The sequence below is a fragment of the Leuciscus leuciscus genome, assembly GCF_965113295.1.
Source record: "Leuciscus leuciscus genome assembly, chromosome: 9".
In the NCBI taxonomy this organism is placed as follows: Eukaryota; Metazoa; Chordata; class Actinopteri; order Cypriniformes; family Leuciscidae; genus Leuciscus; species Leuciscus leuciscus.
In genome coordinates this window covers 25593214-25609801 of record NC_138733.1, presented here as the reverse complement: position 1 = coordinate 25609801, position 16588 = coordinate 25593214, and the positions used below count along the sequence as shown (strand labels likewise).

At 37.5% G+C, this 16588-nt stretch overlaps 1 protein-coding gene across 8 annotated transcripts in view; it reads right to left on the bottom strand.

Moving 5' to 3' along the window:
- Positions 1–16588, bottom strand: part of frya (furry homolog a) — a 69427-nt gene that overhangs the window by 28290 nt on the left and 24549 nt on the right. For all 8 annotated transcript variants that reach the window (XM_082179536.1, XM_082179537.1, XM_082179531.1 and 5 more), the window contains exons 5-31: positions 16057–16147; positions 15530–15609; positions 15365–15445; positions 14485–14653; positions 14266–14358; positions 13774–13872; positions 13589–13690; positions 13383–13486; positions 11548–11656; positions 11181–11267; positions 10919–11090; positions 10504–10636; positions 10238–10345; positions 8475–8730; positions 8073–8255; positions 7899–7985; positions 7302–7561; positions 6234–6423; positions 6001–6125; positions 5180–5237; positions 4849–4940; positions 4564–4736; positions 3843–4003; positions 2262–2372; positions 1123–1277; positions 476–575; positions 172–343 (exon numbers count right to left, since the gene is read on the bottom strand). In XM_082179536.1, the coding sequence (XP_082035662.1) occupies positions 172–343; positions 476–575; positions 1123–1277; positions 2262–2372; positions 3843–4003; positions 4564–4736; positions 4849–4940; positions 5180–5237; positions 6001–6125; positions 6234–6423; positions 7302–7561; positions 7899–7985; positions 8073–8255; positions 8475–8730; positions 10238–10345; positions 10504–10636; positions 10919–11090; positions 11181–11267; positions 11548–11656; positions 13383–13486; positions 13589–13690; positions 13774–13872; positions 14266–14358; positions 14485–14653; positions 15365–15445; positions 15530–15609; positions 16057–16147 (3551 nt within the window). The remainder of the gene's footprint in view (positions 1–171; positions 344–475; positions 576–1122; positions 1278–2261; positions 2373–3842; positions 4004–4563; positions 4737–4848; positions 4941–5179; positions 5238–6000; positions 6126–6233; positions 6424–7301; positions 7562–7898; positions 7986–8072; positions 8256–8474; positions 8731–10237; positions 10346–10503; positions 10637–10918; positions 11091–11180; positions 11268–11547; positions 11657–13382; positions 13487–13588; positions 13691–13773; positions 13873–14265; positions 14359–14484; positions 14654–15364; positions 15446–15529; positions 15610–16056; positions 16148–16588) is intronic.

Below are 16588 nucleotides of genomic sequence, written 5' to 3'. Positions count from 1 at the left end.
TAATATTAAAATAACACTGTGCCACAGATGCTGTTGATTGAGCTTAAGCTGTATTTAAACCATAAAGAATTCCTTTAAGATCACATTTTGCAGTTGAAAGTTTATGGTTTTAAGGGTTTTCAGCTATAAGAGAGTGTCATTAACAGCCATCTTTATCCTTCCATTTAGTACCTGAGAAAAGGGGCAGGGTAAGTTCAGGGTACATCCTGGCAAGTTGCTTAGAAAGCTGGGTAACAGAGAGACTGTAGAGGGGAGGAAGAGGCCCGTGTGTCCCATACAGGATAGCACCACTTTTCTGTTCCACAATCCTCTTGGAATACACAGACAGCTTGGCCTCCAGAATCTATTTAACCAGAAAACACAGACACACACACGAAAGCATATAAACAGATTAGCATACACACACACACCATTTAATCCAGGACACTTTCTATTATTGCAACACTTCCTTGGCAAAGAATGTTCTCTTTCTGACCTGCATTAATTGCATAGCGATCTCGTAGATCTCCCTGTTGGTGTCGGATGCTTTGAAGAGAACAAGGTTCAGCAGAGTCACGATATCACTGGAGTAGTTTCTATGAAGGAAAAACAAAAAGGATCACCTACATAAAAACAACTTAGATTGGTTTTGCTAAATATGTTAATGAGGGGCTACATTCCAAAGATACGTCTAGTCTTGGCACTCAATTTGTAAACAAACCATCATGAGAAAGAATGCAGGCAAATGCAAACAAAGCTCTATTGAATAGTGGTTTTATCTGGTGTGGAAAATCTGGCAAAAAGAAAACATTTGAAGGAACAAAACTTTATTCTTGAGCAGCAAATCATCATATTAGAAGGATTTCTGGAGTAATGATGCTGAAAATTCAGCTTTGCATCACAGGAATAAATTACATTTTAAAATACATTAAGCTAGAAAAAAACATTAAATTTATATTGCAATATTATTTCACAATATTATTATTTTTGCTGTGTTTTTGATAAAATAAACACAGCCTTGGTGAGCAGAAGAGTCTTTTTCAAAAACCTTTCATAAATAATCTTAACGACCTCAAACTTTTGAATGGTTTAACGTGCATTAAACTGAAAAAAATCAATATTAGCATAATAGCATACCGGTACCTGCTACCACAGACAGTGGCAATGGCTTTGAAGCAACCAGAGGCCAGCTGGCAGGAGCCGGTGTAGCATCGGTCCACGGCCCAGTTAAACAAATTCGCCTGGTCTGGGTTAAGTTCCAGCAGAAGAACCACCACCTCACAGCCCAGCTGATGCACCTGAGGAGGATCCGATCAGAGGATCACATTTGTTATCTACTGAAGTGATTGGTGATTTTATATATATATATATATATATATATATATATATATATATATATATATATATATATATATATATATATATTATATATACACCATGAATTGCATGATTAATATTATGCATGAAATTGCATGAAATTGCATGAATAATAATCACATTTAATCACATTTAAAAGTTCACAGTTTCCAATGATACACACAACTATTCAAAAGTTTGGGGTCAGTAAAGTGACAGTGAATGCATTTATGTATGTTACAAAAGATTTTTATTTCAAATAAATGCTGTTCCTTTGCACTTTCTATTTATCAAAGAATCCTGAATAAAATGTATAATGGTTTCCACAAAAATATTAAGCAGCAAAGCTGTTTTTAACATTGATAATAATTGATAAGAAATGTTTCTTAAGCATTAAATAAGCATATCAGAATGATTTCTGAAGGATCATGTGATAATGACTCCTGAAAATTCAAGTTTTACCATAACAGGAATAAAATATACTTTAAAATATATTAAAATAGAGAACAGTTATTTTATATTGTAATAATATTTCACAATATTACAGTTTTTCCTGTATTTTTGATTAAATAAATGAAATCTTGGTAGGCATGACACTTCTTTCTAAAACATTTAAAAAATCTTTTTGACCCCAAACTTTTGAACGGTAGTGTACCGTCTTGTTCTAACACAAAAATGTCAGAGCTCAAAGCCAGACTTTCACTTCAAGAACCAACATTTGTAGAACAATGAAAACAAAACAATGCTCATTCATAAGCTGGGAAAGAGAGACACATCAGTGGCTTATCTTATGAAAAGTCCCTCAGGAAATTTACACTGGGTCAAAAGGCACAAATCATTTTAAAGATGGTTGTGTTGGTATAGCGCTATCAACACCAAAGCAGCGAGTGAGAACGTATGTGGGTCAAGAGTGTTTGGCTGCATACCCGCAGATCCTGACAGGCAAGGATGTTATCCAGCCACTTATAGAGGTAGCCATCAGGAGAGAGCCCCACGTTGTCGAACACAGGGCCACAACAAAGCACAGTCGACATGGCCTATGAAAGGAAGAAAAAACAACAACATTCTTTCATGCAAAGCTTTCATGAAAAACTTGGAATTTCCTGTTTTGAGGAAATCACGTCCTATCGTGTCTAACAGGACAAAAAAAAAAAAAAAAAACTTCAAAGAAACAGTGAAGAGGCTCACAGGGCTCATATCATGTTCTGGATGTTTGTATGTTCTAATGACGCCAGGGTCTTGAAATTACAAACCTTTTACAACTGCTACAACATTATATATGATCGTCTTACAACACCTGCCTTTCCATTATGGGGAAGGGGTTTACGGCAAAACAAGAAGCTACACATACACACACAAACAATGTAGCTTTAGAGGTGGGTGTAATTTTTCCAGATATCCTAACCTGTTACCTGAAAAACCTGACGTGAACTGTATGTTTACACGTCGTCAATCTGCACAGAGCCGACATTATGTGAACAAGGTTTCCACAGACAAAACAGAGCACACATGCACTGTCATCACAAATGGACTCGTTCGTCACTTAATGGACCCACTTTTGTCTCTTTGGCATGTGTCCACATTGAGGTCTTGCACTGTAAACGACTGCATCACATACTAGGCTATAAGTAGACCTCTAGAGATAAAATTAGTGTATATGTCTGTGGTCTGAATTAGCAACACAAGCAATGTTTTAAATTAGAGCCATGGTTAAACATCATCCCGCTCCATTGCTTTTACATGCAGATTTTTCCAAACAAATATTCATGTAAAAATATGTATTCTTTATTATTTAAAAGTATTATTATTATTTATGATAATGTTCCTTTTAAATAAAACTGATCTTTTTTAATTACATTTTTAATCATATATACTGTATATATATATATATATATATATATATTATTGCACAGTTTTAACGAAATGTGTACTTTTATTCAGCAAGTATGCATCAAATTGATCAAAAGTGATAGTAAAGACTTTTCTAATGTTACAAAAAAAATCTATTGTAAAATAAACGCTGTTCTTTACTATTAATCAAAGAATCCTGAAAAAAAATGCTTGTGGTTTCCACAAAATATTAAGCAGCGCAGCTGTTTTCAGCTTTGATAATAAATAGAAATATTACTTGAGAACCAAATTAGCATATTAGAATGATTTCTGAAGGATCATGTGACACTGAAGACTGGAGTAATGATGCTGAAAATTCAGCTTTGATATCACATGAATAAATTACATTTCAAAATATATTATAACAATTATTTTGAATTTTATAATATTTCACAATATTACTGTATTTTTTATCAAATAAATGCAGCCTTGATGAGCATACGAGAATTTCCAAAAATGACCCTAAACTTTTGACCGGTAATATATTATTTATGAATAATGTACTTTTTTAACCCATCCAAAAAAATAAATAACTGTGCAAGGGACATTGAGACAACATAAAAATGGTTATCAAAATAATGTAAAATTATACATTATATCAGCGTAGTCTGTACTACCTTAAGAGCACAATACTGGTATCGAGTAATCTGATGGTTCCGGTCACTATAGCGATCCAGGGGCGTGAACATTATGCTGAAAGGCCCAGCCCATTGGCTGAAAAGGATGAAGAGATGGTGTCGAAGGCTTTGTTGAGGGAAGAGGAAACGCCGATGATGCACTATGATACAAATAAAAGAAAAAGAGGGAAAAAGAGGGATTAGATCTCAAAAGAAGGGAACATTTGGGGGGAAAAAAACTCTATGATTAAGAAATTTGAAACAATTAAAAAAAATTATGGTTTTAGTTTAGCCTTTTCAAGGAGAATAGGGAAATGGCTGGCCATTGTACAACTCTTTTCATTTTCCCATGAAGTGGCTCTCCATCTAATCTACTGCTATTTTGGGCAGTGCCTCCACTAGGGAGTCTAAATCAAGTCTAACGTCAGGAATACACCGTCACCTAGCAATGAATTCCATTTCCTAAACAAAGAAAATGTGGAGCACTTCCCAGAGCGAGATACAGCTTCAAGTCCGCCAGTCTGACGTCATTACTTAATGTGGTGAGTAAATATTTTAAGTAGGAAGAACAATATTATGACTATTTATGAATTAAAACGTGCACTGATAAATTGAGCACAAACAGGAATGTGTATTAAGAAAGTTAATGGGCTAAATTCTGATTTCCTGTTGACATTAACTGTATGTTGAGTTTGTGAGATATCTTTTGCTTCCTCTTCACCTGGGACACACTGTATGAGGTTGGCCACCATAGCGCTGAAGTGAGCTCGAATGTCTTTAAGAATCTCCATGTCTTTGTCATTCTCAGCTTCCAGAAGCATCCGGGTCAGGTCCACATACTCAAGAAAGAGAGCGCCCAGGGCCAGCGTATCGCGTTCCAGCGCTCCATTAGTGCTGAGAGACAGAGAGGCGGGGATCATTTCATGTTTTATAGCCTGTGAGTTCATAATGAGACGCAATGGAGGAGTCCAGAGAACAGAATCCATAATAATAAGATCCTTCTCACCTGTCACTGATGACACCGGCATCCGCCAGCAGCTCAAAGATCCTGAGGAGCTGGAGTCTCAGCAGATCTCTTCTCTCTCGACGTTTTTTATTCTAGCAGACACATTACTAGTACAATTACTATAAAAACTTTCACGAATTTTTGTAGTTTACAAGTCTGGGAATCCTAATTTTGAGAGTCACTGACATTTTAAGGTTTTCCATGATCATAGCAATCTTGTTTTGCAAGATAAGTCATGTATGCATGGCTTGAGCGGGCCATTTACAATACAACAAGTTATGGCGCATACCAGCTGATCTGACTAAACAATATAACAAATTATATAACTGACCTCAGGTCTTCTTTCCAAAGCTTCCTTCATCAAAGGATGCAGTTCCTCAATCAGCTCTCTGTACGAGACATAACAAATATAAAATCAATAAGGCTAAAGAAGAATCAATAATGTGCTTCTAGGGTTTATAGAGCAGTAATTGCTCCATTTCCCGAAAATACTTTTAAGATTCCAAGAATTGAAATAAGCAGACATAACTAATGTAATATGACATCTGATCACTGCTTTGGAAGATTTTATAGTTTGTTTAGATTTATGGATGATCTCAAAATTGTGTTGCGAAAATGAAAAAAAATTAAGCTTTTTTTTAAACATTTGCTTATGAAAAAAAATACAAAAATAATGTACCAGCACAATTCTAATTACACCGAAAACTGAACATTGTTCTTTGACAGACATTTTTTTTTTTTTTTACTTGGCTGGCCATTCATGGTAAAATTATATGCATACAGTGTTTGTGCATTGCCTTATCAAAGTCAAAGAATTCAAAAACCTGGCAAGCACACAACTGAGGTATGACTAGAATGTGAACATCAGATTTATGCTGCTCTTCACATCTTATCTTTAAAAGTCTTACACTGAACTTACATGACACATTAAAACATTAAAACACTGTATGTTGTGATCTAAAATAATCAAAAATGACAATGCGTGGACTTCAATCTGGTTGTATAATGTCATGGCACTATGAGAACGTGGCGTCTTGTAGGAACTTGAGTCATCTAAATATCTACAATGGTTTCGGATTTCACCAAAAGTGAGAAAACTGTTCAGTTATGTCATCAGAGATCTTAAATATTTATATATGTGCAACGTAGTACCTGAAAACCAGCGAATTTGTGCGGCCAAATCCAAGCACCAAAGATTCTGTGATCTCAATGCTTTCTGAACGCATCAGAGGGACCAACTGCTTCAGCAGCCAGGCCACAGACGGGGTGCCCAGGATCTAATGAACAAAGCGTAAATCAGTCATTCCATCCAGTTATTAAATGACTGACTGGGGCGTATGACTGTAGACATGACTGGTGCGTGATGCTAAAGAGGCCCCACCCACCTTGTTGTCATAGCTGTTGTTGTTGTCTGTACTGGGAGTGATGATCTCAGGGGTGGAAGCCCGAAGATGACCCGAGCTCATGATGCTGGGTTTGGCCACACCGAAACACAGAATCAGATAGTTTCTCCACAGAGGCGCAAAGGTGTCAGCTGAACCAGCCGAGCTTGTCTTCTTGGCGTTAACTGGGTTGCTAAAAGATGAAGGAATTTAAATGAATGAACTGACTGATGTAAAGTAAAAAAAACAAAACAATGCAAATTAAAACTAGTTATTTGTTGAACAAATTAACTCTCGTTAAAACTTCAGATAGAATTATAGAACTGTTCAAAATTTGGGGTCTAGGGATTTTTTAAATGTTTTTGAAAGAAGTCTCACCAAGGCTGCATTTATTCGATAAAAAAATACAGTAAAACGGTAATATTGTGAAATATTATAACAATTTTAAATAACTGTTTTCTATTTTAATATAATATTTTAAAATTTAATGTATTCCTGTTATGGCAAAGCTGAATTTTCAGCATCATTACTCCAGTCTTCAGTGTCACATGATCCTTCAGAAATCATTCTGATATGCTGATTTGCTGCTCAAGAAACATTTATTATTATTATTAATATCAATGTTAAAGAAACAGTTGTGCTGCTTAATATTTTTGTGGAAAACCTGATACATTTTTAAGGATTATTTGATAAATGAAAATTAATTGTGTTGAGTTAACATCTATAATGAATGTACTGCATAAAAATAAAATAAAAAGAGTAGTAGAGTAGAAGAGTAACTAAAATAGTGCTGTACAGAGTCTGCTATCAGGGGCAGAACCATTTAAACAAGTGCGGTAACATAAAAAAAAGTGGCTGTGGGAGGCCATTAAGAGCTTAAACTTAAAGATAGAGATAGCATTAATGCTTAAAACCCTCCTGCACTTTGAGGTTCAAGCCTGGTCAACTAGATTTAAATGCTTACATAACCTATTAGACTGTCACAATAGTTAAAGCTACAATGCAGACCAATCAACAGAGTGACCTCTCAATGATAAATAGATGTAGGTCAGATGGACATCCATCCCTCACCTGGGCTCAAGTAAAGGCATGAGGAGCTGCAGGCGGGTGAAGGCGTAGGGCCAGGCGTAACTGAGCGCAGTGGGACAGTGCTTGGGTAGGTACTCCTGTCTCAGAAGGCTGAAGAGGCACAGAGCCCAGGGTTCCTTCAGGGACTGTGCCAAGATCCACACACGAGACGGGCTCCGCACGTCATAGTGGCTGCCGAGCAGAGATCCGTTCCACTCCACCAGCCACTGCAAGTCTGCCTGCTGCCCGGCGGCGAGAGACGCCTGTGGGGAAGTGGAAGGGGAGAGATCATAGTGGCAACAAGGGAGCTCAAGATTTTGGGGATTTTTGGAGGGTATTGATGTTACAGACAAAACAAAAAATGGATTTACACTAAATTTAGCTCTTAAACATGCAAGTTTAATACTGGCATCTGGTATGTGATTCTGAATTTACACAAATCATTGTTTGTCTAAGTCCCACCACCTAATAAACTAAACTCCAAGCTCAGAGAAGTAAAACAGACTTTCTTATGAACTCAGAACAGAAGACACTTTGTAGATGTCTTCTGAGACTCGCCTGTGAGCGAAACCGCAAAGGACCGAACACAGAGGCACTCACCGAGTCAGCCACCGCCACGTGGGCAAAGCTCTCGAGCACCACTGGGCTCAGCTGGTCCAGTACATCTATCATGGGCCTTTCATCTTCCTGTGTAGACCATATTCAACCATAAAATGAGCGGATGTATAATCAAAGGCCTATATCTGATCAAGTCAGGCTCCAAGCGGCTCTTACCTCAGTCTGCCCGATGGTGAGGAAGATTTGGCGGACCTCTCGCAGGATGGACACGGCTAGTTTGCGCGTGCCTGTCTGGCAGGAGCACAGCAGCACTAAAGCGAGACCCTCAACAGCATGCAGGACTGTAGAGTGAGGGGTCCGTTCAGCAGGCAGCCTGGAGCCAGAGCTATTCTGTAACAACTAAAGAGCACATACACAGCTTTATTTATTATATTATATTATATTATATTATAATTTAAAATATTGTGTATATTTTATATTATTTTACATTAATATTAAGCCTCAAATTGCATTTTTTTATTTTTTATTGCTGTCTAGAAGAAACACCTGAGATATTCAAAGAGATCTTTTTGTGATTTTTTCTTCACTGAAGGCAATTTTTTTTTCCTTGCCACTTACTTCAGTGGAGCAGATCTTCGATGTGTCCAGGCTCTTGCTGGTGCTGAGAAGGGCCAGTTTCCACTGTGTGAGCAACTGCAGCAGTAGTTTAAGTGAGGAGTCCAGCAGGGTTTGGTGTGTGTCCTGAACCTCTCGGAGCAGGAAGCTGCAGTAGCCCAAGAGCACTTCCTCTCGCCAGTCTGAGAAGTCCACCAGCAGGCTCTGCAGGGAATTCTGGGCTATCAAACGCAGTTCATCATCCATATGGATGGTTAACCTGCCAGTAAAAAGATCACAAAACATGGTCCATATTTGCCTCACATATATATATAAAAATATATAATAATACTTTTTGTATGCATGTATGTATATATACAGTATATATATATACACTTCAGTAGGTGTTGACAAGTGATCGTCTAATAAGTGAGTTCATTCAGTCAACCAATTCATTCAAAAACACTTGCTGAATTCGGAAACTGCATACTAATATACTACTCGTATTACTTTTACCATATATTTCTATGGCAGAAATAATAATAATAATAATAATAATTCATTACATTTATATAGCGCTTTTCTCGGCACTCAAAGCGCTTTACATAGAAGGGGGGAATCTCCTCAACCACCACCAATGTGCAGCATCCACTTGGATGATGCGACGGCAGCCATATTGCGCCAGAACGCCCACCACACACCAGCTTACTGGAAATAGTACGAGCAGTATGCTAGTATGCGGTTACATTATATATATATATATATATATATATATATATTGAAATGTGTATGAATAATACATTAGATTTTAAATGATAAAATAATAAGTATAAAATAAAATGTATAAATTATCCATTACATTTTATATAAAAAATGTATTTACTATATATATTTGTATCAGTATATATTTAAACGTTAATTTGGAATTTTTACTTTTTTCCTGAAAGTGTGAAAATTTCACCTTTAAAGGTGTCATCGGATGCCCATTTTCCACAAGTTTGTATGATTCTTTAGGGTCTTCATGTAAAGTTTGTAACATACTTTGGTAAAAATTCCTCAATGGTTGTGTAAAACAACATCCTTTTTACCTCCTCAAAAACAGCTCTGTTCACAGCGACCTGTTTCGGTGCATGTCTCTTTAAATGAAAATGAGCAACTGCTCACCCCACCCCTCTCTTCCGTGGGGGGTGTGGACACGACACATAAAGTGCTGCCTTGGCAGACAGTATACAAATGGCTGAAGGTGGAAATATACTAATACGGGACAGTTCGTCAGCGGTAATGGGCGGAGCATGAGCAATATGACATCATATTGCACAGAAAATCCAAACGGCTTGATTATTGAGAGTGTTTAGACTTTTTGAGGATAAAAAAAAAAAAAAAAGGAGCGAATGGATTTTTTTCATTATATGGTGGTTGTGCCCACACACTGCAAAGACACATTTATATGCAAATAGTAAATATATGCACATATCTAAATAGTACCATACACTAAGACTAATAATTAATGTACTTTTCAAGATCTTTCACTTGAGCGAAGAAGCCACTGCAGCTCCAGTGGTGGAAGTTCACAGAAAGCCTGAACTAGCTGGCTGACCTAATGGCTTAAACATGAAGAATTAAGCCTGATAAGACCAGACTCAGATTGCACTGGGACATCCTATTCAAGCTGGGGGCAGGGAGGGATCACATTACTGAATATCTAGGAAACCTGACCATCGGGCAATTCGTCGAAGCAAATGTTTCCTGCTCACATGCCCATGCATACATCGAACAAATACACTCACCGAGCCAAAAGGTCTATGAGCTCTGACTTGGACATGCCATCGGGAAGGATGCGTGGAATGGCGGCCATGCATGTCCTAAAGAGGTCAATCTTGGGTTTCCTCTCGCCCCTGTCAGTATAGAGAGAGGTCACATAAGCTCAAATAGAAATGAGTGCACTGATAAGTACAAGATTAGTTGGACTGATGGGTTGGACAGGTGTGTGCAGAGTATCAGATACACCAGATGAAACATTACTGGACATAGACAAGTGTCATGTGTGACATACGTAATCATTTCCTCGGGTTCCTTATTCAGCATCTGTGCGTTACTCAGCATCATACAGCGACCAACCTCCTTATCCAAATGTCTGAGGATATTGTCTAAAGCTTTCCGCACTTGGGGGTAATATAGGGACATTCCTAAGTGTTTGGAAAGACAAAAACAGTGTGGAAAAAAACTATGATAGACAGTCATGTTCTTTAATAGCAACAGAGTTTAATGAGAAAATGTCAATCAATATCATTAAGAAGACTTTCTCTTTATGTTTTTGGTAAAGGTTTGCATTTCATTCATGTTTTTCAACTTATTCTTCTGTTTGTTATCCAGCGCAATAACATTCATGCACTGAGTTTTCAGTTCCACAGACAAAAGTCTTGATTTTAATGAAATGATTCTTTTAAAAGTAGAACAGATCAACTCACCTATGACTTTAGCCTCATCTTCAGTCAGAGGTTTGCTCAGGAACGTCTTTTTGACTCGTAGTGTGTTTCCAGAAGGGAGCGTGGCCCCCGTGTTCGGCATGGGAGGCTCGCCATCTTTCTGCTGCAGCTTGTCGGCAATGACCAGGAATGCTCTGAGACCTATATTCATTCTCTACAGAACAGACATACACAAAATCAAGATATGAGTGCCATAACACTGAGATAAAGCTGCTACATCCATTGTAATTTAACAATACTTTACCTCTGGATTAAGACTAAATGCTTTCGCAGGTTTCCCAACACACAGTAGGTCAAAAATGACTTCTTTCATTGCAAAGTCAAGTCTTTCCTGTAAGATAAATCAGAAAGAGGAAATGCAATTTGCATTTGCAGTGATGTAGTATGCAAAAAATTGTAAATATTTTAAGAGAGAGTTGCAAATAATGATGGGAATCTAGCTGTCACTGTCTATTTATTTTGGTAACAACACTAAATCCTTTATCCTTAGATGCATGCACAGTTTGCACAACAAATGAGAATTAAGTCTTGTATAATGGTTTAACTGCTAACAAGAGATTAACACTGATGTCTTAGTTTTAGTTCTGACTGTTATTTAAACGCAGACATACCTGTGCAATAAACTGGATAATTTTAACAAATATATTGAAAGGCATATCTTTAGGAACCACGCTGCGGGATCCTTTAGGGAACAGGGTCGTCACAATAGAGTTGAGGCGGCTGTGGGGACAAGATTGCAGTCTTTAGCAATAACAAGTTTTGGACAATGTCAAAGCATAGTGACACAGATAGCTTGTTATAAGTAGTATTCCATTACAGTGGCAGTCTTGAACCTGGCCTACTTGTGAAATTCGATTTTTAAGAGAGGTTTGTCCTCTTTGGGCTTATTCGTAGTGGTTGGTAAACCCTTAAGTCACAGCTTCATGATATGTAGCATTTAAATCCATGGTTTTTGATATTTATGACCTGCTATAATGCAATACATCCCTCTCGCAAGAACTATGAGCTGACCGTTTTTTCTGCATCATTTGAGCCTTTTATGATCCTTGTGGTTCCAGAACTAACTTCTCCCTCCCATGCTTTAGATATCTAATATCATGCCAAAAGTTTGTTCCTCCTTAAATATACACTACTGTTAAAAAGTTTGGGATCGGTAAGATGTTCTAATGTTTTTGAAAGAAGTCTCAGTAGTGCACAACACAAGAAAAATTAAAAAATCAAATATAAGTTAACAACACAGTGGAATCAAGCCACAACACAATGGAAACGGGCTACAACATGACGAAAATGCTCTCGTTCATTTCTCGGCCCCCAGAGTTAAAGTGTTGTGGCATGTTTCTGTTGTGTTGTGGCGCTGTGTTGTTAACTTAAAGTTTGCTGTTTAAATGTTGTTGTGCTGTGCATTAATGTGCCACTGTAGGAATCAAATGCTATACAGTATTTATTTGAAATACAATTTTATTTAGGTGAACAATCACCAGATAAAACATTTAAGTTCAAATAAAATTTGATTAGTTTTGGTGGTATGGTTAGGTTTAAGGGTGGGTTAATGGATAAGGGAAGGGTCAACAATGTAATTATAGCTGTAATTACAGAAATTAATAACAGCTGTAATCACATGTAGGTATTTTTATGTACAATGTAAGTATATACACAAATAATTGCATTGTATCAGTTGATTCATTTAAATGTTATTACATAGTACTTAAAGACACCTAATATAAAGTGGGACCGTACTTTTATATAGTATGCATTATTCATTTCAAACTATGCATAAACTGAATAGCCCACAGTCAAAAAACTATCACCACAACTTCCTTTTCTGGTACTGAAATCCTCTAAGGGCATGTACACCCTTTCCCAAACAATGTCAACCATATATCATATTAATCCTTATTAATCTATTGTGGATTAGCTACATAAGACATCTAAACTTGTCCACTGTTCCTTTTTGGCCCTGAAGATCAAACAAGGGTGTGTATAAGGTTTAGTTTGCCAAGCTTTCAAATCCCAGAGGACAATTTTGGCGTTCCAACACCCATCACCCATGACCACCAGCCTCCCTTCTAGTCCTCTCCTTTCTCCACCCATTTTTGGCAGCACTGTCAGTAATTACCAAGTCTTCTACCCCTCCGCTTGAGGCACGACGACTGTAATGGATTGCTTGTTTACTCGCTGCCACTTAGAGGGCTGAGAGATGTGGTCACACCCCCGGCTCAGTGGACTGGCGGCCATGGGAGGGGCAGGGTACAGACTTGTTTTTATTATTATTACTTCTTTTCAGCCTTCTTGAACTCCATCAAGAAAGCTGGCATTCATAAAATGGACTATATTATGTAAAATCAGTTTACTGCAGACCTACCCACAGCTTGACTCAGGGGGCCTCGGATGGGTGTTTTGGTAGTGGCTTTAAACACAAGTAGCAACAGACCAAGGACGTGCTTACCCCTGTGTCGCAGTGTTGCTCTCGCATTTGATGCGGATCATGTAGACCCACAGAAGTCGGTAGAGGGACTCTAGCGCTACCCGTGCCATTTTAGGGTCCTTGCTCTGTAACGACAAAGTTGATTTAGTTAGCAATCCTGGTTGCTATTCTGGTTGAATCACAAATGAATGAATAAAGAGAAACTATAACGCAGTGAAACCATATACCTTTAGATTTGAGAGGCAGTTGTTAAGGAAGACATGCCATCTGTTGAGGAAGAACTGCTTTTGGCTGACACACAGCAGACATGTTACCAGTGGGTACAAAGCCTAAAAGACCAGAGAGGGGTACGTAATGATCAGAGTGCCGTCAAAGAGTATGAAATACTATAGCTTATGAAAACCAGACTGACCAGAGAATGTTTCTTTCTTGTCGAAAGGTCCAAGGTGGTCTCATACAAGCTCTCCACAAAGTTCCTTAAACAAGGAACATTCACCTCATTCTTGACAGCCTATTAAAGGACAGAAAAGGCAATAATAATGAGTATTTAGACATTTCTAGCAAAGTAAAGATTAAAAAAGAGTGAAATACACACACACTAGATAGATAGATAGATAGATAGATAGATATGTATGTATATATATATATATATATATATATATATACAGTATATATATATATATATATTTATTTATTTATTTATTTATTTATGCATACTGTACATACATACATACATACGTGTGTGTGTGTGTGTGTGTGTGTGTGTGTGTGTGTGTGTGTGTGTGTGTGTGTGTGTGTGTGTGAGAGAGACAGTATGAGTTACTAAAACAATTACTGGAGTGAGTGGTGTGCAAAATGCTTGTAAATAAGACATGTTGACAGATCTTAATAAGATTTCTCTAACCGCTGCTACAGGAACTAGAATTTCCACAAAGAGTCCAGCCAAAGCGTGTTTGATGTCTTTGTCCTTCACTTCCAGAAAATACTGTGCACACTCCTGTGACAGAAAGGAGCACAGAATCGTGAAACACAGGGTTTGCTTTCAGTATAAATTAATAAATAATTAAATAAATGAGCTTTGTGAAAGGAAGATTATCCAAATGTGTTAATTTTCTCTGTTTACCTGCATGAACTGAAAGGAGGCTTCAAACTCCTCAACAGGATACATCTTCACCCGGAAGAACTTCACACCCATTATGAGGCTGATGGTGCTTTGGACCACGTACGGGCTCTGCTCCTTCTGACGGAGCTCCTTCAGCTCACTCATGAACCTCTTTTTAACAGCAGGAAATCTACACCAAAAAAAGAAAAAAATTGGCAAATAAAATCACTGGCTTGTGGGCAACATAAGTTTTACTCTACACAAGCACTCACAAATATCTAAATGTTAGATTTATAAAAATAAAAAAACTTTACACCTTTTAAAATTTACTCATTTCAGTGACATTCCCTGATATTTCCAGATTTTCCATGATTGTAGAAACCCTGTAAACTATTGCATGCTCAAAGTAGATATCAAAAACAAAACAAGCACAAAACAAAAAATAAATAGATAAATTATTCACTGGACATTTTCACCATGTTGTTTGGTAAGAGCGTACACTGTGGTTGGAAACGAATAGCACTGCTGCCGTTGCCCTCTCATTAATCAGACCCTGAGCTGTCAAATAAGACAACCAGAGACCTGGTAACATCTACTGAAAAAGCAAGGACCAACAGACCAATATTCCCCAGAATATTTCACTCAGGCAGAAATAAAACAGACATGCAAAAGCAACTGTTCTACCACAATGACAGGGGCGCAGTTGTTTTGTAGACTAACACACACATTATGGGAATGACACTACAGAGGATGCTAAGCATCCAGACCACTTGAAAGCTATGCTCTTCTGAAGCACAAAGGCTCATTTTCAGGCCTAGTATGCTTTTTCACATGTTCAAAACATAGTTCAACATTGCTAAATACAAATAATGTTGACTTTGTTGGATTGACGAGTACTCACTTTGCTTGTGCTAAAACTCCAATCACTTCGGCGTAGAGATCAGATACAATGTGCATGTTGGCAGTGTTGGGACCGTGATACCTGGTCATAATAAAACACATGTAAAAATTTTCTATGAATTTATTTTACTAAATGTATCCAATAGAGAATTCTAAAGTATCTTACCCCTCTTTATATTTAAAGTGCTTAAAAGCCAAATGAATGACTTCATGGACCAAACCATCCACAACTGGGTGGAGGGGCATCTGGCCAAATGGGAAAAACACAAACAGTATCACATTTAATGGCATGGCTCTCTGGAATACTTGATTCTGATTGATCCATTGTGGCTTTCTTTGATCACAAATACTTTTGTATAATAACCAGTAAACTGTATATCAACAATCTCTTCTAAGGTGGAATCTATTGCTAAATTTGCCATTTTGGGTTAGGGTTAGTAAACAATTTGTCAAAGCAAACAATAAATAGCATAGACTTTGTTCATTACACAGTTCACAATTGTGATAGTAACTGTTACTTCTTATTAATTTATATGTTTTGTATGGGTGTCTGGCAGGGCAGTAACTACCATTGATTGTTGGTGATGATCAACAGAAAAACGTGTGCACTCTAACATATTTGATGTCTGTTAGGTATTTGCATCTAAACTTTTTAAAATGTGAATCAAAGTGCATGTGCCAGTTTGACGTTACCTGTTTCAGAACCTCTATGAGCACAAGAGAGAAGATGAAGTCGATGGCTAGGTCTCTCCTCTCGAGCAGATAATCTTTTTGCTGCTCATCACTGGGAAATGGAGAGAGAGAGAATGTAAACAGATCGTGTAAGCCAATTTTGCTCCCACCCTCTCACACATTCACAGACTAAAGTATCATTTGTCAATGATGAAATGGAGTTTTGCACTCCAGCTACAGGAAGCAGAAGTCACAGAAGCATCAACAACCAGTTGTCTGTCTGATGTCACTGGGCTATTTTGGCACGATTGTGTCAAATCCAGTTACGACAGAACTTATCAGGCCAAGTGACAACATTGTATTGCTGTCTCATTGCTCTCTTTTCACATTCATTAAAGGCCCTATGAATTGGTTATTTACACTACCATTCAAAAGTTTATAGAGTCTCCAAGATGTTTTAATGTTTTTTTCTCTTATGCTTATCCAGGCTGCATTTATCTGACCAAAATACAGTAAAAAATATTATTACAGTTGAATAGAACTGTTTTCTATT